This window comes from Lagenorhynchus albirostris, chromosome 11 (genome assembly GCF_949774975.1).
Source record: "Lagenorhynchus albirostris chromosome 11, mLagAlb1.1, whole genome shotgun sequence".
Classification (NCBI taxonomy): domain Eukaryota; kingdom Metazoa; phylum Chordata; class Mammalia; order Artiodactyla; family Delphinidae; genus Lagenorhynchus; species Lagenorhynchus albirostris.
The window spans coordinates 6,988,403-7,012,637 of NC_083105.1; the positions used below are offsets into that span (position 1 = coordinate 6,988,403).

Below are 24,235 nucleotides of genomic sequence, written 5' to 3' on the forward strand. Positions count from 1 at the left end.
TGATAGATCAACAGTCAATACCACTGGGGTCTCTGCCGCCCCCCAGCCAGTAGGAAATGTCTTGTGTTCATACGTCTTCCTCACCTGGTGGGCGGGCCCTGCTGCTTGCCATCCTCCTGGCATTCCTGGAGTTGGTGGGAAAGGGCTTCTGGTTTTCATTGTTTGCGTGCTAAGTGGCTGAGGGGAAAGCACTCAGACGAAGGGCGGAAACTGGACCCCGTCCTGCCATCCCTGGGGGCCGCGTCAGGGGTGGGGAGAGAGGTTCTGGCTTCACACAGCTGGGCACTGAATGCCCACCCCAGGTACCCACCCTGATCTCGGCAAGTTGCTTTGCCTCTCGGGGGCGTAGTTTGTCAAATTGGGATAAAAACCTTTATCTTGAGGGTTGATGGGCACTAATGGGGAAAGGAGGGGAAGCGCTCAGCTTGCGCTGAAACACATCACCTTCCATTCAGCCCGCCTTCCTCCCGTGCCAGCTGGCTCCTCTCACCACCTCCCCAGACCCCTTCCCTCTGCCACTCCGGACACGCGGCAGACCTCTGTCCCCCCACATTCGGCCCTGCCCGGTGCTGGGCTCCAGAAGGCCAGGCCGAGCGGCTCCCAGTCTGCGGGGGAAAGGGGCCCAGGCGGCAAAGAATTACCTGTGCTGGGGCCTGTGGAGGGGGGACAGGGGCTGCTGTTCTGGCTGGATGGGGAAGAAATTCACGTGTCTCCTGGTGGAGAAGCGGTGGCTTAAGTTTAGGGAAGCTGCAGGGAGGGAAGACATCTCACGTGAGGTCGGTCAGAGGGGAGGCGTTGGCTGGGCCTCTGCGGGGCACCCAGGGTGGCCTTCACTGGACTAATGACGGGCTCTTTGGCCCCGTGGAAAGCTGGGAACTTGTGGCTCCTGCCCTCCCCCTGACGGCCTGCCCCGTCCCATCCCCCCGACCACTTCCACCCCCTGCTCCCACACCCAAAACCCTACTCTTGGAGGAGCACCTTAATCCAACAGGCTCCTGGACTATTTCCGAGGGGAACTTTCTGTGAATGGGGTTGGCTTTTTGTTTTTGTTAAGAGTTTCAGGCGTGAGCAGCTAAACCAGCCCTGGAAATCCCATGGAAATCCTGTGCCCACCTCTGTCACCAGTGTCTTCTGGACAGGCCACTAGCTGGAAAGGGACTGAGGAGGGAGAAGCCCACCCCCCGGGGGGATTGGGAGGCCTAGCCCCTCCCAACTCTTCCCCTGGACAAGATCCTCACCTGGAGGCCGGCCACCTGGCCTGGGGCTGTTCCCACTACTTGAGTGGAAATTCTGGGGTTATTTTTTTTATTTTTATTTTTTTTTGGTACGCGGGCCTTTCACTGTTGTGGCCTCTCCCGTTGCGGAGCACAGGCTCCGGACGCACAGGCTCAGCGGCCATGGCTCACGGGCCCAGCCGCTCCGCGGCATGTGGGATCTTCCCAGACCGGGGCACGAACCTGTGTTCCCTGCATCAGCAGGCGGACTCTCAACCACTGCGCCACCAGGGAAGCCCAATTCTGGGGTTATTGAGAGGACAAGGGGGCCAACTGAGGCCTTGAGGAAGCGGAAGGGCGGCCAGGGAGGAGCTTATTGGCTAAGCCAAGGGGAACTGTGGATGCCAGCAGGCTGTCTCCTCTTGTGAGCTAAAGAGGAAGGACGGACACTGACCCGGGGGCCCCGATGGAGAGCCGGCCTCCTTGGTGGCGGGCCCCACCGGGCCCCATCCCAGCCCCCCGGCTCCTGGGCTTGTTCCTGCTCCCCTGGACCCTGCAGCTCGCAGGCACAGGTACGCCATCCTCCTTCCCACGCGCTCCTCTCTGGCTCGTGTTGCCCCGCGGCTAGTTCCCGGGACCTGTCTCGGGGGATTTGCTGGTTGCGTTTGAACATTGCAGACTTCACAGGGGAAGCCTTCAGGGACCAGGAGATGTTTAGCTAAGGCCTTGCCAAGGTGGCTTTGAAGAGGCGGGGGCAGCGTTCCCCACCCTCGCTGCTGAAACAGCCTCCCTCCCAGCACAGCCTGACCTCCTGGCCCTTCAAAGAGGTGGGTGGGCGTTGCTGCGGCCTGGGGGCATCCAGTTGGGTGGGCAATCCCTGTAAACTCCCAAGGCAGCTTACAGTGGAGCCACCGCCTGGAACCTGCCCAGGTGTGGCCCCTCTTAGCTGGGGGAGGAGGGAGGCAGCTGCTGGCCATGGGAGCACAATGCCTGGGGCCCAGAATTGCCACTGTTGCCAGAAAGGGGGGCACCTCCCACTTCCTGAAATACAACCAGAGGCCACATCATTACTTTCCGGGGGCTGACACTGTGCCCCTTTCCTGGTCCCAGGTTCCCTCAGAAGCTGGGTGGACTGGATCCAAGCCAGGCGCTGGGATGAGTGGCTTTGGGGCGAGTTCATCCAGGCCAGGGAACTCCCAGGAGCGTCCCTGGCCAGGGCTGCCCACCCCGGGGTCCCTGAGGCTCGGTCTCACCTGGGCAGTGCCGTCTCACCTGGGCAGTGCCGACCTTCTTGCAGCCCCAGGAGTCCTCCCCCTGCCCCCCGCGGTGCAGGCTGGGTGCTTTCCTTCCCCTTCCCCTTGACTTTTATGAGCTTTCCAGGAGCTGCTCTCCACCCTCTACTTCATCCTCTGCCTTTCGGTTATACCATAAACAATAACAGCTATTCTTATTATCATGAATTAGCCTCTTTGAGCACATAAGCTGGGCTTCACATGCGTACTCAGGCCCCCTCGAGGCTCCCTTGGGGTGCTGTCCCCACTGGCACCATTCAGGAACCGGGAAATTGAGGCCCAGGGAGGCCAGGTAGCTTGCCCATGGCCTGGAGGGTAAGTAGAGGCCAGGTTCAGCCCCGAGCCAGGACTCTTGGCAGTGGGCTCTGGGGGGTCCTCTTACCTTTCTTTGTAAAGAACATTCTTCACAGAAAGATCTACCCCCCTGGGGAGGCAAGACTTGACTGTGTGGCACCTACTGCAGGCCTCGAGGCCCGGCCCCCTGTGAGGTCATCTCCTTTCATCTGGGCACCTCACACACCCCCCCTCACCCACCCATGGACAGATGCAAAGATGGCCTGAGGAAATGTGGCTTGTGGGTGACAATGTGTTGGAACGCCTACTTTTTCATTTTTAACTTAATTTCCCCCCAATTCCCATCATTTCTCTTTGTGTGGTCCCTCCTCCCCAGAAGGGACCTGGCACATCCTAGTACCTGAGTGGAAGAGGCTTTTCGGGGTGCTGCTGTGAGAAGCATTTCTGTAACTCTCTTGACTGGAAAGAAACAACAGATTTCCCCCCCAGTATTGCAGCAAACATGCAGAAGAGAAACTGCTCTTTCGCAAGAGATGGAAACACCTTGTGGTCTCCTAGAAACTCTCTTAGTTTGGGGCAGCGCCTTGCAGCATGCGGGATCTGGGACCTTAGTTCCTCGACCAGGGACAAAACCCATGCTCCCTGCATTGGGAGCGTGGAGTCTTAACCACTGGAGCACCAGGGAGGTCCCTTCTAGAACCTCTTGGAGCAGCAGACAGCACCCCATTATTCCTGGTCCTTCCCCTGTGGGCACCTGGCTCTGTCTCTCTGCTGTGCCACACCCCTTCCCCACCCTCTTGTCTCTGAGCTTTGAGGGTTTGGTGGAGGGAATCCTACCCCTCCTATGTCCCCCAAACCTCCCCTGACCTCACCCATCAGCCTGGTGCAAACAGCTCCACCACTGCCAGCACCAAGACCCAGCCTGTGGCCTCAACTGTGTCCACCGGGGGCCTTGCGGAGCATATTGTCCATGAAGCTTTGGCTCGATGCACCGTTTCCCTGAACTGCCTGATGCAGCGTTGAGTGCAGGCCAGGGGCGTTTGCAGGCCTGAGTTTGGGTCTGAGCTCTGCAACTCATCCTGGGCCCCTGGGCAGGTTCTTAATGTTGCTGTGCCTCAATGGCCTCATCTGTCAAGTGGGTACGACAGGAGTGCTTGCTGGTGGCCCATCCCCAGACTGAGGTTAGGGCATGTGGTTAGGGCTCAGAGAATGTCAGCCACCTGCCAGCCTAGAGGAGCCAATCGAAATGCAAGGTTCAGTTGGCTGGCTCTACATCTTGGGGAGCCCACGGGTTCCTTGGGGTCACTTCGACTTTTCCAGGGGTCTCCAGCACACCCTCGGATGGCACCTCAGGACCTCTGTTGCTCCCAGCCCTCCTCCTCCTGCTCTCCTCTGGGCTCTTGAGCCCTCGGCAAATTCTACTTTTCTCAAAGGGTTTAGAAGCCACCTCTGGTCTTGTGGACACCTGCTCTCCTCAGAGGTGAATCATCTGAGTCTGAGGCTCAGCTTTCCTGGGAGCAGCTGCACACCTGCTCTAGCCCTGCTTCCACCAAGCCTCAAGTCACCTGCAAGGGCTCTGAGGCCAGACAGACCATGTTCAAGTCCTGCCTTCTTATATTGACTGCTGTGTGACCTCAGGCAAGTTACTTAACCTTTCTGAGCCTCAGTGTCCTCAAAAAAGTCAGTCCTCTTTCTCTCCCTGGCCTTTCCAGAGCTCTGGGCTGTATTTATCTCTCAAATATTCATTGAAGAGGACCAGTTCTAGGCACTGGGGGGACCTGGTGGTGAACAAGCCACAGCCCCCACCCCAAGCCTGGTGGAGTCCGTGAGACTCACCCGCAGAACAAGACCCAAGGCCAGAGTACCGATGCAGGCTTGCCTCCCCTCCCCCGTTTGCTCTGGGCTCAGGGTCACCGCTCCCTTTGTTGTCCACAAGATGCTCGGGAGCCTGCTGCCTCCCTTCCCGCAGCTCTGGGCCTCTGTCAGGACTGGCCTCTGCTTTTCATCTTCGTCTAATCCCAATAAAGAGCTTTCAAGTCTTGGCGGACGAGAAGCACCTCTCTGCTGGAGGTGGGGCAGGGGGAGTGTTGGAAGGGGAGACAGGGAGGAGACAGAGCAGGTGGGTGGGTGGCAGGCACAGCATGAATAAAGGCTGGGAGGTCGGAAGGCAGAGCCAGGGCGAGGGAACGGTGAGAGGTTCAGTCTGACTGGGGAGGAGGGTCTCTTAGCAGAGCTGTGGGATACAACTCCCACTGAGATATGATTCCAGGTGGATTATAAATGCTCGTCAGGTAGGGGTTCAGATGCCATTCCAGTTGGTCCTGTTGTCATTGCTTTCTTTTTTAAAATTGTGAAATAGCATAGATACACAGGAAAGTACAATAGATATTATAGAACAAAATCCTGTGTGTCTACCCCCCAGGTCAAGAAAGAGAACATGCTAGTGCCCCAAAGCCTCTGGACACCCCCAAGACAACCCCTCTCCCCTCAGAGGCACCACGATCCTGAATTTGGGGCAATCGCTTCCTGGCATTTCTTTATACTTGTATCCTTTAGTTTGCATCCCCAAGTAATATAGATTGGTCTGGCTTGTTTTTGAACTTTGTATAATCAAAATGATACTGTGGGTGTTCTTTGCGACCTACATCTTTCACTCAACATTATGTTTTTTTGTTTTGTTTTTTAAAATAATTTTATTTATTTATGTTAATTAATTAATTAATTAGGCTGCTCCAGGTCTTAGTTGCGACACGTGGATCTTCATTGCGGCGTGTGGGATCTTTAGTTGTGGCGTGCGGACTTCCTAGTTGCGGCATGCATGCAGGATCTAGTTCCCTGACCAGGGATCGAACCTGGGCCTGCTGCGTTGGGAGCGTGGAGCCTTAGCCACTGGACCGCCAGTGAAGTCCCTCAACATTATGTTTTTTAAGATATATCCAGTTGACGGTCTATGCCATTTTATGAATCCTATGCCATTATATCATGAAAAATAATACAGACACAGAAAAGTACAATACATATTAAATAGCCCTGTGTGTCTACCACCCAGCTCAAGAGAGAGAACATTCTAGTGTCCCAAAGCCCCTGTACCCCTCAACCCGCACAAGATACCCCCTCTCTTGAGCATCTGTGGATTTTAGTATCCATGATGGGTCCTGGAACCAATGCCCCGTGGATACCGAGTGATGACGGTATCCCCTTTTCCGTGTCCACAAGTAAAGTTTTATTGGAACAGAGCCATGCGTAGCCATTCACGGCTCATCTATGACTGCTTTTGCCCCACAGCAGCAGAGTTGAGTAGCTGTGATAGAGACCATATGGCTCGCAAAGTATATTTAGTACTTGGCCCTTTACAGAACATGTTTGTCAACCTCTGCTGAGGAGCATCCCATTGAATGAATATACTGCGATCTATTTAGTTATGATTGACGTCCCAGGTGTTCCCGTCTGTGGCTGTGAATACTCATGTGTGGTCTCCAGGCACACGTGTATTCGGTACCTCCAGGGGGTATATTCCCATTAAGGCTGCTTCTCTCTGTGCTGTCCGCCTCCCTGTATGGACTGTTAGCTTCGAGAGGGCAGAACACGTGCGGACCTACCTGGCTTCGAATCCTTGACTCCCAGCATGGCGCCTGGCACCCAGAGGATGCCCAGGAGATACTAACAGTAACAGGATGAATTCAACTCGCAGCCAGACAACCCCTGGAGTTCTGAGCAGGGTGGAGGTGTGATGCCACCAGGAGAGGAGTGACAGAACCCTCCTGATCCGTGAATGAGGGGGTGGATGTCGGGGTGCTGGGTAAATGTAAGCCGGGAAACAGGATTTGACCCTCCACCTGATTGCTTGCTTGTTAAGGATCTAGGTGGGGCCTCACGGTAGTGGGAGTGAGGGTGTCAGGCACTGGGGTGGGGGCCAAAGCCAGAGGAAGGGAAGGGGGCGATTGAAATGAGCTTGGAGAGGTGGAGGGAGAGGGAGTAGATGGGCCATTGGCAGGTGGAACAGCTACCTGGCTTCCTGACCTACCTGGGTTTGAGTCCTGGAAGACTTTGGCCGAGTCACCTGACCGCTCTGAGCTCCTATGTCCCTGTCATGGCGCTCAGCACCCTCCTATGCAGGCCTCTTGCCAGTGGCAAGAGGAGGGCACATCCAGGACCACCGATGGCCCCAGGGCTGGCACCTGGGACCCCTCAGGGAAGGTTCGTGGGTCTCCATCGTGGGGACAGGCTGCCTGGAGGAGGGGGTGGGCCTGGTATCTGCTCCCCCGTCAGCACACACAGCCACCCCAAGACTGCGTGGGCTGTGGTGGAGGCAGGGTAGGGCCGGAGCTGGCGCCCTCTTGAGGCTCTAGGCCTGGTCCCTGCTTGCTGCTCACGGGCAGGTTGTGGGGTAGGGGTGGGGGCAGGAAGGAGGCACCAAGTGGGTGCAACCCAAGCTCAAGTGCAGGTTTGGCCTCCTCCCCTCAGGCAGCCCATCCTCAGACAGTCAGGCGAGGCACTTGCTACAGCGTTGGCCATAGGGTCCAAGGGCACGTTTCCGAAGGCAAGTTCATACTTGGCAACACGTACCAAAATTTAAAACATGCATACCCTTTAAATCAGAACCTCCCCTTCTCAGACCTGTCCTATGGAGCTAGGGGCCCAAGAGAGAATGTGTATATATAAGGATGATCACCCCTGGGTCCATGGAGCACAGCTGCAGACAGCCTCACTGCCATCAGCTGGTTCTTGCTGTGGAGACTTTCGGTAGAACCCTCCCCCTCCCCCCCCCCGGCCCTGGGCTACCCTTTCCTCCCAGGTTCCTGCCCCCCTTCCCCACACCCCACTTTGAGCCGTGCTGGTGACTGTCTGCCCCTGAGCTTTCGTTCCTGCTGCTCCCTTGGCCTGGAAGATGTCCTCTCACTTGCCTACCTGGTGACTCCAACCTGTTGGCCAAGGTCAAGCTCTGGTACTTTCTTACTTTCTCTGTGGTGCCCTTTCTGGTCAACTCTCCCAGTCCCTGATGAACCAGCCTTGCTCCCGAGGGTGTTCACCTGTGGTTCTGAATGTGCAGGAGCTCAGAGGTGTGGAGCACGACTGAGCTTACCTGGGGCAGGTGAGGGTACAGACAGCCGAGGAACAAGTACCCAACCTTCGGAGGTGGCTGTGTAAGAAAGAGAGAAGGGGAAGGCTGGAGAGGAAGGGGTCTATGGGGCCAGGGTCAAGGCCAGAAAGAACAGGAGCCACAGCTTAGCCACCAGGGTCTTTGCTGACCTCCTGGGCGGAAAGCATCCGATGTTGGGAGGGGAGGGGATGGGACAAGAGGGAAGGACCAGGCTGGCAGACGGGAGGATGCGGAAGGGGTGGGAGAGGAAGATGGAGGGCAGTCGAGTGATGCTGTGCCCGGAGGGTATAGGATCTTTGGGGAGGGGGAGATTTAAGAGAAGTCAGGATAAAAGTGTGATCTGGTGGAGGCATCCACAGGAAGGAGTTAGTGTGTTGTCAGCCAGAAGCATTTATATTTTAAAAGGAGGCTGGAGGTGGGGGCGCCGCATCCCACAGAACGAGTCACTAACGCGAGGGTTTTGGGCAGCTGAGGAAGGCTGTTTGGAGCTCTCTAGTACTTCTCTTGTCATTTCCCTAACATCAAGTGTGAGCGTGTCACTTCCCGATTTTGAGGCCCACAGAGGCTCCCCAGGTTTCCAGGACAACATTCAACCCCCCACCTCCCTCTGGTCCCGACTCCAACCCTTTCTTTCAACTCCACCACGGCTCTGGAGTCCCCCAACTCCTTGGCCTGGTTCAAGCCTTATAGAAGCTTCGCCCAGGAGCTTTCCTGTGCTTAAACCCCCTCGCGTGGACCCTCCCCCCTAAACCTGGCTGCCTCCGATGACTCTTTCTCCAAAGCTCAGCTCGGTAAAGAGATGGGAAAGAAAGACCAGAATGCTCACAGCTGTGATGTCACGGGGGCGGGGGGTGGGGGGAGAGAACTGCACACAAGCCTGACGCCCTTATGATCCTTCGCTGCGGTTTCTAGAATTTATACAGTGAGCATGTTGCGCTTTCATAATGCGGGGGTGGGGGGGAGGGGTGTGCCCTAAAGAGTTATAATTAAAAAAACAAAGCACCAGCTCCAAGGGTCGCCTCTCCAGGAAGCCCCTGCCCCTTCTGTGTGGGCTGGGTCTCCTCCCCTGGGTTTCTGCCATCCCTGAGACTCCCCTTTATCTCACCACTTGCAGCTTTGTCCGGCAGGTGCCTTCCCAGTGGCAGTGGGACTTTGGGGGGGACACACATTCCTTGCTGAAGGATGCGTCCTGGTGGGGTCTATCCCCCTTGCTCCATTTCTCCCCTTTCAGAGACAAGGAGCAAAACCTCACTCCAGCCGTTGGCTCTATGATGCTTCCAACCACATCCTGACCCCCTACTTTAAGGGTAAAGCCGGTTGTAAAGGGAGAAACAGAGTCCCCAGGCCACACCCTCCAACGAGCTCCAAAGTTTGAGCAACTTGCCTTTCAAAACAGGCCAGGAGGGAGGTGACTGCTATAAAAATACCAATTAACACGGTGAAACTTGTACATTTCTGGGACTAAACATTTGACATTCTGCACTCGGTTTGTGTCCCCGTGTGGTCCCTGTGCACCCAGGGTCCAGAGTCTGGAGGCCTGAGAACAGCATGCAGGCAGGCATGGAAATGCCCTCCCCCCCACCCCCAGGCAAGCCACATCCGTGAGCATCTTTGTCAGTCGGAGGTGTTGAAAGATGTGACAGCCAGTCTGATGGCAGTGTTCCGAGGGCATCAGCGCTAAAAGCTCCAGGATACACACGCTCTGTTCAAAGATTGCCTTCCAACGCCTGCTCTGTGCTTCTCCCTAATCAGCTGCTTGGCCACGCACCGTCATGTTTGATGCATGTGTCCTGAAGGACTCACCTGTTTTTCTGTGGCATCCCGGGATTCAGGCTCAGGCAAATGGCCAGAGCTCTGTGATAAAACCAGCAGCCCCGCATCTGTGTCTTCCTAGCAGCCCATCAGAAGGGCCTTGAAAAAAAGGCATGGCTCTGAGAGATGCCAGAATTAAACTGGAGGGCAAAGCTCCATGCCTAAAATAAAGACCGTGGGAACTGCTCTCTTCTGTAGCTGGACAAAGCGTTTTCATTTAAAATCGACCTAAGTTGGAACGGATACCTTTGATCACCACCTCTGGGCTCTCATACCCTTGGCTCGGTGCCCTGGAAGGGATTGAGTTCCAGGCAGAGGGGGAAGCTGGGGCCAGGGCCTGGCTCTGGGGTTGGATGGCGAGAGGAACAGTGAGTGGCCCAGGACAGCTGGAGAGGCTGGGGAGGGAGGGGCGTGTGGGGGAGAGTGCCAGGTTCTAGGGGTGAGAGGATGTCTGTGCCGCGGTGAGGGAGGGACTCTGGCTGGCCCCGCCACAGCACCAGTCTGTACAGGGCTCATGGGGCCACTGGTTTCTGCTCTGGGAGCCACAGGCTCTCTTGAGCTGGGCAATGGTCTCGGTCCCCCTAATGCTGCAGCGTTACTCACCACCCTCAGACCCCCTTCGGGCTGTCAGATGTGTTTCCCTATTAGATGACCCAAATTTAGGGGAAAGGCCTCTGAATTTTTATCTCCCTTTAAAAAAGAGGGCAGTTCTTTCATTTGAAAAGGTTTTTCTTTTGCTTGCTTTGAGATTTTAACATTGTAGCCCAGAGTAGTGGATAAGAGTGTGGGGTTATCTGCTCGAAGAGACACAGCTTAAAATCCCATTTCCTCCACTAGTAACTACTGTGCTGATTGGGCAAACCTCCTCCCTTCTGTGAGCCTCAGTTTTCTCATCTGCAAAAGGGAACACGCCCAGTGGAGGTTAGTCCTTGTCATCGGAGGCTTGACAGCAAAGACTGAGGGTCTGTGCTCTACGGGCAGGGCCATGCACCCAGGAGTGGCTCAGGGAGGAGGTGAGCGAGTCCTGCAGACTGAGAGGGTGACTCCACAGCCTGGGGAGAGGAGGGGAACAGACGGGCATTCTGAGCAGCTGGAATAGTGTGGGCAAAGGCTCAAGAGCCTGGTAGACTTGGCGTCTGTCGGGGAGCGAGTGAGTGAGGACCGAGGGCAGCTGAGTGGGGCTGCACAGGGCCTGAGGGAATTAACTGGATCCGCCAGGACAAGGACTTAAAAGAAATTTTTTTAACAGTGGCCCAAAGTTAAGGGATGCACGTTCTAGCGTGACCCTGTCTGAATCCAGTTGTAGGAATGTAACAAACCGGAAGGTCACAAACAGCGTCCTTACTACAAAGGAGATGCTCCATGTTCTGTGTTTTTTAATTGCATGTCTTGACCCTGTAAATTGATTTCAGACTCCTTCCTGGGCCTCCTCTGGTGAGGGGTCCAGGCAGGGCCAGGCAGGGCAGGATCAGGATGGCTGGTGGATCCCCCTCGAGGGCAGTGCCCGGCAAGCCTGGCTGGGGAGAAGAGGAGGATGGATGCTGGAGCTGCCAAGGTGGAAGAGGGGGCTGCTGTGCTGGGGATGGAAAGGTCTGATGGCGTGGGCACCCGCCCCACACCCCGTCAAGTTCCTTGATTACAGATCCCTGCCCCAGAGACTCAGCATGGAGTCCCTGGGCTGGAGTGGGGAGTGAGGAACCGACTGCCAGCCAGCTCTCAAACCCACAGTTCAAGCGCCCACAGATTCAAAAGAAGAACCGGAAAAGGGAGGAATCAGGTGCCGGCGGGTGGTAGATAAAGTCTTTCCCAACAGGGGCGGCAGACAAGCAGGCAGGATGGGGGAAGAGCAGCTGGAAGCTGCTGGGGCGGGGAGGGCCTCCCGGCTCAGAACCCCTGCACACACACTGCTCTCCCAGGCAGGCGAGCCTCGAGGGCCAGGCCAGGGTCCACGCCCCACGGTGTCGCCTACCCCTGGTATCCGGCCCAGCACAGGGCCTGAGGTGTTAGACAGGCTTGGGGCAGGAGGCAGGGAGTCCCTGGGGGTCCTGTCATGCCCGGAGGCCACCCTGTGCTGCAGTGCCCTGTGCTGTGGGCTTCTCACTTACGTGGGCAGAAGAGTCAGGCTGGCATTTGCCTTTCCACGTTCACGGTGAGGACTTAGGACTGGTCTGGCTTCCCTGCTTCCTTGTCACTGGGGAAAGGCAGCCTGACCCTGTGGCAGGCATGCTGTGTTCTTGGACCCATTTTTTCTCATGACAACCCTGCAAGTTTGGCATTGTTTTTCTCCCCTTGTTGCAGGGAAGATACCGAGGTTCAGAGAAGTAAAGTCACTTGCCTAAGGTTGCACAGTTTTTAATGGCAGAGCCAGGATCCAAACCCAGGCCTGCTACCTCTGGAAACTGGTCTTCTCCCAGGCACTCCTCCCCCGCCCCCCCGCCCCCCGCCATTTCTGTTCAGGCCGCAGGCTTCCTAGCAGTCCCTGGAGCTGCCAATAAGTGAGGGATGGAGGATGTACCATCCCTGAAAGCACCATCTCCTGCAAAGTAGGAGTGGGCAGGGCTTGGGGTGTAGCCGTGCTGCCCAGTGCAAGCTTCTGGGTGCTTGCAGTTGTGTGGGGCTGGGGTGGTGGCCCTGGGGAGTGGAGCCCTCCCAGACGCCCAGCTGCAACTCTTTCCCAATCCTCTCCTCCGACTCGCCATGGACCTCACCCAACAGTGCTGCACCCCCTCCCGGGTCCCGAACCATCCACACTGACACAGGCTCACAGTTCTCCCATCCAGAAAAACTCCCCCTGGACTCGACCTTCAAATTCTCCCTGCGCCTCCCGCCCCCTCTTGTCCTTTCAGACCTGCATTGGGAAGAACAGCCACCTCCAGCCCCTTCTCCCTTGTGCCACCAATCCGTCCCTCCTGCAGAAAACACGCCAGGCTCCTTGAAGTGCTTTCCTCCCGGTGCCTGTCCGGGCCTGTAGGCTGCACCGGGATGCACAGAATTAGCCAAAAGCAGCTTTGTGGAGCTGCTGCAGCCCAGATCTCTTGGTGCGCGGAGGTTCCTCCGCGCCTGGAGCTGCTGCAGCCATCCTGAGCGCGGCAGGGCCCTGCGGTCATTTACCGTCGCAGATGAGTTCTTCAAGTCTCCAAACCCGAGTTACAGCCAAGATTCAGAACTGACTGACGCCGAACTCATTCCTGGTGCCATGGGGTGAGAGTAAGGGGTGAGGGCCCTCTTCCCTCCTTCTCTGCTCAGATCCCCTCTTCGAGCGTCCCCACGTGTCAACCGGGTGGAGCGGGAAGGAGCGAGAAGCCCTGCCCATCAGGTATTGCGGACACGGGGCCTGTCTCTGGGTGCAGGGTGTGGGGTGGACTCTCTTGGGCACTTTCGTGGCCACTCAGGGGCCCCCAACCGGGCTCCTGTGGTTCTCCCTCAGGAATCCAAGGTCCGCCCCAGTCCTCTTCCCTGGGCCGTTTGCCCCTCTTGACAGCCCATGAATCCAAGAGAATCCCCAGGCTGGCCCACTCGGCCCTGGCCCACCTTGTCCCCCGGGAGACACACTCCCTTTGCTGAACTAGGGCCAAAGCGTGATGCAGCTGATACAGGGCTTGAGACAGGCGCCAGCCAGCGTGCCATCCCTGTGGCGCTCAGGGGGCACACCTCAAGCTCTGTGAGCATCCCAAGGAAGCCCCTCTGCATCTAGGGTGAGAAGCAGGCCCCCGCAGGGCAGGTTGGGTGCCCCAGCAGCTCTGTCCAAGCCCTCTCTTCACCCACACTGTCTGGTCCGTGGTTTCCATGTGATCTTGCAGCCGTGCAGCCACCTGTCAGCCTCCAACTGTGGAAAAGTATGCCTCCTACCAGGCGTCTGACAAAGCCCTCTCTTAGCATCTGATGTCTCCTGTGCTTGGTGCTACCGCGAACGCTCACAGTCTGGCACCGGTCACACTTGGCTGGGTCTGACTCCGCTGCCTGGCCCGAGTGCTGGCTTTTCTTCCTTAAGCACAGTCAGACAAACTTGGGTTCAAATCCCAACTCTACCATTTAGGAACTCTGTGGCTTTGGACCTCTAAGACCTTCTGTTTTCTTTTCTTCAAAATGGGGTTGCAATCGTTGCCTCATAGGATTGTCACGGTGTTTATTTTTATTTTATTTATTTATTTACTTACTTACTTATTGCTGCGTTGGGTCTTCGTTGATGTGCGCAGGCTTTCTCTAGTTGCGGCGAGCAAGGGGCTCCTCTTCGCTGTGTTGTCCAGGCTTCTCATTGTGGTGACTTCTCTCGTTGCGGAGCACAGGCTCTAGGTGCACAGGTCTCAGTAGTTGCAGCACACGGGCTCAGTAGTTGTGGCTCATGGGCGGCATGTGGGATCTTTCCGGACCAGGGTTCGAACCCGTGTCTCCTACATTGGCAGGAGGATTTTTTTTTTTTAATAAATAAATTTATTTATTTATTTATTTATGGCTGCGTTGGATCTTCGTTGCTGCACTTGGGCTTTCTCTAGTTGCGGCGAGTGGGGGCTACTCTTCATTGTGGTGCGCAGGCTTCTCATTGCGGTGGCTTCTCTTGTTGCGGAGCACGGACTCTAGGCATGTGGGCTTCAGTAGTTGTGGCACACGGTCTCAGTAGTTGTGGCCCACAGGCTTAGCTGCTCCGCAGCATGTGGGACCTTCCCGGACCAGGGTTCAAACCTGTGTCCCCTGCATTGGCAGGCAGATTCTGAACCGCTGTGCCACCAGGGAAGTCCTGGCAGGAGGACTCTTAACCCCTGCGCCACCAGGGAAGTCCTGGCAGGAGGATTCTTAACCCCTGCACCACCAGGGAAGTCCTGTCACGGTGTTTAGTTGACATAGAGTCTGTGCCACACGGAGCCAGAATACGTTTTCTATACGTTTTCTTTCCCCTCTGTCCTTGGGCCAGTTCTGGCCTCACTGTACATGTGTGTTCCTGCTTCCAGACCCCCAGGGCATCACCACCCCTTCGCCTCCTCCCTAGTCACAGTTAGTGGTTCCCTCTCCACCAGGCTTCCCACTCCAGGCTCCCTCCCGTCCCTGTTAGACTGGGGACATTGCCAGGGCAGGGAGCCCCTCTGGACCTCAAACAGGGCCTGTGATCTAACTGATACTCTTAAATGTTTGTTGGAGCTGCAAACAACTGGTAGCTGAAAAGCATCTGTGGACTCAGAACTTACTCTGAACCTGTCTGTAGCACGGGGCCTTAACTGGTGGATGCTTCTAGGTGGCCGCCGATTGGAGCAGCCTGGACCCCAGAGGGGCTTCTTGGAGGCACAGGTCCAGGAGAGGAGGTGGGAGCTGGGCTGCCATGGTCCAGGCTCTGGGGTGCTGACACCCAGTAAAAAGAAGGGGCCCTGGAAGCAGTTAGCTACATCATCAGGTCAGAACCCAATCGCCTTTGCTGCAAGAGCAGGCCTCCCGTCCTCCTCCTTGTTTGGGCCTGCTGTCTCCTGACTGACGGACCTTACTGGTCCACAGAGATGGCCTCATCCCTTCACTTTTTGGAGACAGCAGTTTCACCTGAGGTCTGAGGTTCTCTCTGTGGCAGACCTGAGCCAAGACCATACACTTCCACAGTCCTGTCCCTCTGACCTTAAAATAACAAATCCCAGAAGAATACAGAACAATGATCATCTATTTTTATAGATTTCCCCAGAAATGTAAAAGATTGGCTTAATTGCACTAGCAGATTCCTTCATTTTCTAGAAAGACACCTCAAATGGGGATAATTTTTTAAGACAGTTGGATGAACGTCTTCCTGCCAGGACAAACAGGAAGGTGGCCTCGCCGTGCTGACAGCACGTCCAGCCTCCCCGGGCCTGGAGGGGCCTCTTAGATACGGGAGAGGAGGAGCAAGCGGCCCTGGGGGAGGGGGAGAGGCCTCGGCATAGCCACTTTCCCGGTGGTTTTGGTTGGGTTCCAACCTGCCGACCCTCATGAGGAAACACCAGCCTGTTGCTGGCGCTTGGCGGGCTGCCTCGCAGGGTCACCAGGAGAACCAGATGAGGGGAGGTACGGAAGAGTTGGCAAGTGGTTCCTGAGCCGAGTTTGGGGCACCCACTAGGCGTTGGCCAGGTGAGGAGGTGGCGGTCCCAGGCAGAGAGGACGGCGGAGGTGGCTGCAGAAGGGGGCGGTGGCCTGTGCGCAGGAAGGACACAGCATGGGCTGGAGAGCACTGCTCATCTCGCCTCCTGTCCTCTCGGCCCACCTGGGACCCTGGGGGGGGTCATGCACAACCCCTCTCCCGCCGGCTCTGCACCCCTACCCTGCCCCTGCCACGCCTCCAACCTCAGGCCTGAATCAAGGCTCCTTGTTTTATGACAAAATGAATATATCGTTCTAGCTAAACAGCAGCCACTAGCAGCCCAGAGGTCCACGGTGCGGTGTGAAGTCCTCTCTCCGCCGCTCACCAGAGGGGCGCCCCCGGGGCTGGCTCAGTGGCGTCTCCACACGTGAGCATCACACAGGACAAAATCAACCCACTGTGACGTCCAGACACACCAGCCGATTCCCTGGAACTGGCTTGAGTTCTTCGGGGGAGGGGGTGTCTCTTTAGTTGCTCCCCAGGAAGCTCAAAATATCTGTTTGGCCCGAGCTTGGAGGGATTAGCGGGTGTGGAGGACCCTCTCCGCCCCTGCCCCCGAGTCTCCCAGGGGGCCTGGCCTCACCTCCCTTGAGGATCCGGCCCAGGGCTGAGCTGAAAGGACCCAAGAAGAAACCAAAGAAACCGGCCTGGCCTCTCGCCAGAGCCACACGGACCGCAGGTGGGAGGCCCACGCCTCACTTCCCCAGCCACCTAAACCCTGCTGCTCCCCGCGAGTGGCTCCAACGCATCTTCTCCCGATTAGCAACCTGGCCAGCATGTTCTAGGCTGCTCGATGCCGACCTCAGTCTAGAACTGTCTGTCGTTCATCTGCAGGAGAGGGAAGGCGCTGGGGGACAGGGCGTACTGAAGGTGGGCGTGGCTTGTGCAGCTGAAGTCCGGGCGGGGGGGGGCAGGGCATACTGAAGGTGGGCGTGGCTTGTGCAGCTGAAGTCCGGGCGGGGGGAGAGGCGGCAGCTGTGCTGACCCTGCACAGGATCTGACCAGCGCCTCAGAGCCTGCGGGAGGGCGGGCCGCCCAGCCGGGCAGGCTGCTGCTTTGGGGGCTTTCAAATTGTTTTCCTAGGTGCCTCTGATGAGAGGGGGGTGGTACACGGGGGTGGGGGAGAAGACGGCTCCCGGAGAACTGCCTTCGTCATGCTCACGGCCAAATGGCTGCATAAGGAGCACCTCTGTGTTGTTGGAAAACTGCTTCTGGGGCATTGCTTATTATAGTCTATAAAAACTTGACAAATGCTCCAAGCTCAGATTCAGGGAAAGGTGTGTCTCTCCTGATTGTTCCCTGGCATGCCTCCCCCTCAGGCTGGGGAGAGCCCTGGGCAGACCTGCCTCCCTCTGTGCGTCTGTCTATGCCAGGAAGTGCTTCTTCCTGCCAGGAAGGGTTTCATTATTTTGTTTCCTGCCCCTTTCCTCTTTACTTCTCATCCTTCACCAGCTTCCGGTTGTCTCAGACCTGTGATTTTATCCAACGTGGCTTCTTGACCTTTGCGAGGGAGAGTGGTTGGAAGCGTGGGGTCTGGGGTCATCCAGCCCGGGGTCGGGGGGGGGGGTGGCAGCTCTGCTCCATACCTGCAGAGAAACTGAAAGCTAGAGGCTTGACCTCCCTGACCCCAGACTCTTCCTCTCTGTAAAATGGAGCCCTTACACACTTGTGCCTTGGGTGTGTTGGGAAGTATAGAGTCATCACGTGTAAAGCACTTGGACACCACCTGCACACACTGAGGGCGTGGGACGTGTGAGTGTGAGGCACGGTCCTCAAGGGGAAGCAGGGGATCGAAGTTACCACTCTCTCCTTTTCCTTCCCCTGCAGGAGGGCAGTCGGTGACCCACACCGGCCTCCCCATTGTGGTATCTCTGGCCAACAAGGCCGTGTCCTTCGGCTGCAGGATTACCTACCCATACACCCCCACCTTCAAGCACTTCACAGTCAGCTACTTTTACGTGGACCTCCTGGGCCGGACGAGCTCTGAGGAGAAGACCAGCTGCAAACCTGGTCCAGGCAGAGAGAACCAGACCCACACCGAAGAGTGTCAGATCACCCCCAAGCTGCCTGACACAGCTGCCACTGGCACCTACTACTGCTCCGTCCGCTGGTCGGGTTCCAGGGTGACAGGCAATGGCACCTTCATCCTGGTCAGAGGTGAGCTTCCTCCGCGTCTCTTCCCAGGGTGAAGGGCCCGGAGGTTTCAGCCGGCAGACTTTGGGGCACAGGAGCCGAAGTGGGGAACGTTTGCCTCATTGTTCAGCTTTGGCAAAACAGAACAGAGCAGCCTCGGGGAGCCCCTGGCCACACAGGTGTGCCGAGACGCCCATCTTTGTGTGGCAGGGGCAGAGGCCTGGGGTGTGGGTCTGACTACCTCTGGCAGGCCCTTTTCTCAGTGTCCCTTTGGCACTATTAGTTCGGTGAGCACAGAATGGGGCATGTGCACGTGTGTTTGCAGAGACCTGTGAACAAAGACACGGCTCGTGTATATCTTTCTGGGGACAGATTCCTAGTTTTCTTCACGTTCTCAAAAGAGTAATGACTCCAAAAGGTTAAGAACAGCCCATCGCTGAAGTCGCGATTCTCTGAGGCACCTCTGCGACTCCCGCTGGTAGGGGCCAGGGTTACAGAATCCCACGGACCTGAGTTCGGCCCTCAGTCCTGCTGCTTGCCAGGATATCACCTTGGACCTACTCTTCATGGCAATACCCTGCCTGTCAGAGGCTTTTCCTGGGATGAGTGAGAGCCTGAAGGCGAGGGCTGGCGCCCGGTAGCAGGATGTACTAGTTAAATAACAGACGCTCGTGAGCCTGGCATGTGGTTGGCACTCTGCAATTTTGGGCCAACCAGCTGGACAGAGGGGTGGACAGAGGCATGGAAGGAGAAAGTGGTGGATGAAAGGCTGGATGGCTCAAGGGAAGGGGCTAGGCTGTGCTCTCACCTACCCCTGGTGCCGGCAGCACCTGCCAGGCCTTGTGCAAGCCCACCCCCTTCACCCTCACCACTCCTGCCCGTATGATCTCTACTTCACGTGTGGAAAGGAGGAGGCCTCAGGAGGCGAAATGGCTCACCCAGGTCCCATAAGCACCTCTCGGTGGACCCAAGTCACCGAGGCAGGGGCACCTAAGAAGCAAAGGATGTAGTTCTGACTCCTAACAGGAATCAAGGCAGCAAACATAGAAACGTAGCCAAGGCGAGTGTGGGAAGGAGGACCTCAGCAGAGGCAGGGTCTGGGGGTCCTGGTGGGGGAGAGTTGTAAGTAGGGTTGGGGGGTGGGGGGTGTCTCTCCCAGGCAACTAACGTCTCTGCTTCCCTGCCCTGCACCCAGACACAGGCTACCGAGAGCCCCCGCAGGGCCCCCAGGACCTCCTGCTTCTTTGCTTCATCGGCCTCCTGGCTGTCCTTGGCATCCTGGCCACGGCCCTGCTGCTCTGGAAGAAGGTAGGGGCTGCGGGCACACGGCGACGCTGCCCCCACCCCACTCACCGTGGCTTAGGGATGCCACCCCATGAGGGGGTGCCTGGAATAGGTGTTCCTCGTGGCCACTTGCACCAGGGCCCCCTCCCTCGTCCTGCGCTGTGGCTGGGCCTGTGCTGCCAACTCACCACCACCAGGTCCTTTGTGATCTTGTTGCAAGAAATCAGGGCTCTTGAGCCTTTTCCGGGCCACGGGTCCCTCTGAGTGTCTGATGGAAGCCATGAGTCCGCGTGTTTACCATTTCTAGCCCTCCAGATTAGGAAACCTTATCTCAGATTTTCTGGATCCCCGGCAGCCCAGAAGGAAGGAAGACACCTTTCCTCAGGGCCGCTGGGTGCCAGGCACCCTCCCAGGCGTGCTCTGGTTCGCGTCCCAGCGTCACCTGGTGAGAGACTTTTCTTCCCATTTTACAGCTCTGAAAAGTGAGGCTCAGAGAGGCGGTGACTGGCCCTTAATATATTTCCTCCCCACCCTGTTGCTCTTCCAAGGATGGGTACAGGCAGGACAGCTCTTGTTTGCCCTCACCGAGCAGCTCCCAGGCTTCAGCCTGGGTGTGGACACAGTAACTGGGCTTCAGGCAGGGGTGCTGAGGGACTCATACTCCGTCTGTGGACCCCCCCGCCACTTGGCTTACTGTATGACCACACAAACGCCTCCCATGAAGTGTGAAGCACAGCCGGTGAGGGCAGAGCAGAGTCAGGGCAAGACCTTGACCCTGAGCCCTCACTTCAGCCCCTGCTCTGCAAAAAGAGGATTTTTTTTCTTTTTTTTTTTTTTGCGGTACGCAGGCCTCTCACTGTTGTGGCCTCTCCCGTTGCGGAGCACAGGCTCTGGACGCGCAGGCTCAGCGGCCATGGCTCACGGGCCCAGCCGCTCCGCAGCAATGTGGGATCTTCCCAGACCGGGGCACGAACCCGTGTCCCCTGCATCAGCAGGCGGACTCTCAACCACTGTGCCACCAGGGAAGCCCCAAAAAGAGGATTTTAATGACTGGATCTCAGTGTCCTGAGAGGCCAGGGAGACAGTGGTGCAGAGTAGGTGCTCAGTAAAGTCTCGAAGGGAGGATGGGAGAGCGTGAACCTCGAAGCCTCAGCTTGACCTCAGATCCCAGCCCCTCCTCCTGCCACACGGCCTCGGAGACCCTGCCTCCTTCGTCCCTCTCCCTCTCGCCTTCCCTCCTCTCCTTCCAGGAATAGCTGTTGAGTGTCTAGTGTGTGCCAGGCACTGGGCTAATCGTCAGACACAGTGGAAAGCAAGACAGATGCAGCCCCTGTCCTCTTGTCAAGTTTCGACCCTCTCCGAGTGTGTTTTCTCCTCCAGAAATGGGGATAAGGATGGATCCCCACCCTTACCCGAAAAGGGTGGAAGAGACCACATTTGCGAGTCATCAGCTGGTGCCCGACCCCTGGTGGGAGCACAGTGCATGGACACTTCCTGCTGTCCCTCCCTGCACTTGAGGGAGGAGGGGCTGCTGTGAGAACCTGGTCCTGAAGGAGAGAGAACTCAGGAGGCCAGAAGCTGCTGCTGGGTTTGTGTTGCCAGAGAAGTTCCCAGAGCTTCCCGGAGCTGGATCCAAATTCGGACGTGGCCCCTGTAGGTGCTGCCCCAGAACTGGATGGCCAGCGTTTGAACCATGAGCTGAGCGCAGGAGCAAAGCATGCAGTGGGAGCCCCGGCCAGAGACAGGCCCGGCAGCCAGCCACGGGGGCCGGGAGGACAGGGCCGAGGAGGAAGAGGCATGGAGGACGCCAGCAGCACATCTGATAAATGAATCGAAGCCGGAGCCACTGACTCAGAAGACGCAGATGATTCCTGTCCTGAGAGCAGGTTCGAGGGCTCAACCTGGGGTCAAGGTTGGCTCCCCGGAGCAGGCAGCCTCTGATGCTGATCCGTCCTCATCCTCGCAGGGCATCAGACACAGTCTCCCTCCTCCACGGCACACTCCTTCCTTGGTCCTAGGATCCCCCGGTGGCCCTGTGCTGGGTCACCCACATTTTCATGGCCTCTGAACATTGGCACCTCCCAGGCCCCTTCCTCAGAGATCTCCTCATCTGTCTACGCTCCTCCGTGACGGCTCTGCTCCCGGGATTACAGTCCCACCCAATGTGGCTGCCCAGAGCCCCCCAGCCCCCCACCCCGAGCCCCAGATCACGTCCACTCCGTGTGGGCACCCCCGGGCGTCTGCACCCACCTGGTCAGGAACAGCACTCCTTAGTCCCCCCAGGTCGGCCCCAGCTCAGCACATGGTACCAGGCCCCCAGATGCTCGGGCCAGAAGGCTTGCTGCGTGCCCACCCCCTCCCGCCCCCTACGGCTGATCCCTCGGCAAGTCCTGCAGACAGTCTGTCCAGGATCCAGCCCCTTCTCTCCTGCCCCAACCCCAGCCCCGGCTTCCATCACCCCTCGCCCAGAATGTGGGTCTCCCTGCTTCTCGCTTGGTTCTTCTTGCTTTGCTCCCCACACCCTTGCTTCTGTGTCATTACCGTCTCCTCCACCAGAGCATAAGTCCCAGAAAGAAGGGACTTGGTGTCCCCAGTGTCTGGGAGACCCTGACACATAGTGCTTATGGAAGGAGTGATGGAGTAAATGAGAGCTGAGACCTGAAAGATGAGTCAGAGGTGGCCAGGCTGTGAGGTGGGCAAGGTGATGGTATCGCTCCCATTTTACAGAGGGGGAAACAGAGGCTTTACAGGTTTCCTGAGCTGCCGATTGGTTTATTCATTTGAAAATCACAATTGGAAGGGTAAATGCTGATGGTCTGGGACAGGGCACCCAGATGGGGCAAGGCTGGCTCCAAGGAGCATCACCACCCCAGTAATAACACTGCACTGTTTCCATGGCCTGGGACACATCCTCAGACTCCTGTCCTATGTTCAGGGCACAAGCAAACCCTGAGAAGTCTGCCCTAGCCCCTGGTAGACATGGACTCCTCACGAACCCACAGTGGCAGTTACCTCCCTGGCGGCCCCACCAGCCTCAATAGGCATGCCACGAGGCCAGGCCTGGGTGCTGCTCCCCATGGGGTCCAGGGGAGCCCCTGCCCATGAGCCCACACCGCCAGCTTTGGCAGTGAAGTAGGTGGTGCAGGGCAGGGGCACTAGATTTGAGAACAGGGCATCTGGGTTTGATCCAAGGGCAGTCAATGACTAGCTGGACAAACCTGTTTCCCCCTCTGGTAAGTGGGAAGTCCATGCCCACCTCCTTAGGCTACTATGAGAATTAAATGACAAGTCCCAGAGTTCTTTGTAAACTGTGAAGTGCTGCACGGATGCCTGCACCGATCTCTCTGTGAGACCTGCACTTTCAAACAAAACAGGGGAGTGAAAACTCCAGGTACTGTCAGACCAGCATCTTGGTGAATCACACAGACCTGGGTTCCAATCCTGCCCCTGCCACTTCTGGCTGTGTGACCTCGGGCAAGTTGTCAGCCCTCTCTGAGCCTTCACAGCCTCATGGGTGGAACAGGGATGATATGAAGACTGGTCTTGCAGGTTTGTTGAGAGGCACAGGAGATAAGGCAAGTGATGCCTTTAGAGCCCCACCTGGCACCCAGTGAGGCTCCAGGTACTCCCGAGCCATTACTATGCTGCGACTGGGGGTGGCGCTGGCTTCTGCCCGAGTGTTAAGCAGCTCTCGAGAGCTAATCCCAAGTAAATGGTCTGGGGATTGGCAGGCGGCTAGGGTTTTTAATTAGGTCCTGCCCCGAGATGAGGCTGTGTTGCTTCACTGTTGGCAGTGTGGTGTGCCTGAGATGAGGGGGGCATCCGGACAGCCTCCCTCTGACTTGGAAGGAGCTGAGCCCTCACCCTCCCGAAGGCCCACTGCCCTGGCCTCCACGACCATTAGCGCTTCACGCAGCACCCAGCGTGAGCTTTCTGAAACCACTTTCTGATCCTGGCGCCTCCTGGTTAAAGCCCTCAGATGTTTTCCACTGTCCACCCTCTTCTCGAAGCCCAGCATGGCCGTCCTGACCCAACCAGGGCAGGTTCGCCTCTCCGGCCACGCCGACCGTCTTTAAATTCTTCCAGACCTGCTCCCTCTGCCTCTCTTCCCAATGAACATCTCGGCCTTAAACAACTTTCCTCTCAGCCTCCCTGCCAGGCGAGGCGTTTTTTCCCTCCTGTGCGCCAGGGGCTCTGTCCCCGTGGGTCAGCGCATGAACCACACGTGGTAAAACTGCTGGTTCGTTGTCCATTTCCCCACCGGGTCTTAAGCCCCGGGAGGGCAGGGATGGTGTCCCCTTCTTCACACCACCTGGCTAACCAGAGTGTGTGTGGTTGGCCAAGGGCCACATAAGTGGCCCACGAGTGTCAAGAGTGCTTGACTCCCTCATCACCTCCCTGAATCTGTGCAGCAATCTCGCAAAGGAGGTTGATGGCTGGAGAAACTGAGGTCCGGAGAGAGTAAGTGCTTGAGTGAGGCCGCAGAGCCAGTGAGGGGCAGAGAGGGACTGGACACCTGGTCTGGCCTGCGCTGGCTCACTCAGCAATACCCACAGTAATGGGCTGCAGCCAGGGACCCTGTCACACTGCGGGCACTGTGCTCTGGTACTGGGTGGTGGGCAGTTGCCTCGCCGGGATGTTTATCATGTCCGGTGTCCCCGGGCAGATGAGTGGTTTGATGTAGGTCTTGCAGGTATTTGCCCTGTTTCCCTAGAGAGGGTGGATGGAAGGTGCTGAGTGATGCACTTCTGAGTGGCCTCATGACAACCTGCCATCCTTTCCTCTGGTGGGGTCTGGTCGGGGGTGGGAAGAAGGAGAGCCTCTGGTCCCCAGCCCTGACTCCTTTCCCCACAGAGACAGACGCAGGCTCCACGGAAGCACACTGCCCAGAAGGGCCCCAGCGCTGCCAGCAGCCGGGAGCAGCCTCCACCCGAATCCGTCTACACAGTGAGTCCTCCGCCCTCTGAGGCCTGGCTCGGGGTCTGGTTCCCTGGCTTGGCCAGTGTACCAGCTGTGT

The 24,235-nt window shown here is 57.3% G+C and overlaps 1 protein-coding gene across 1 annotated transcript in view; it reads left to right on the forward strand.

Annotated features, from left to right (window-relative positions):
- The first annotated feature begins 1,680 nt into the window (after positions 1-1,680).
- NFAM1 (NFAT activating protein with ITAM motif 1) overlaps positions 1,681-24,235 on the forward strand; it is a 33,579-nt gene continuing 11,024 nt past the window's right edge. Inside the window, exons 1-4 of the mRNA XM_060165560.1 lie at positions 1,681-1,786; positions 17,629-17,958; positions 19,130-19,242; positions 24,073-24,165. Coding sequence (XP_060021543.1) covers positions 1,681-1,786; positions 17,629-17,958; positions 19,130-19,242; positions 24,073-24,165 — 642 coding nt within the window. The remainder of the gene's footprint in view (positions 1,787-17,628; positions 17,959-19,129; positions 19,243-24,072; positions 24,166-24,235) is intronic.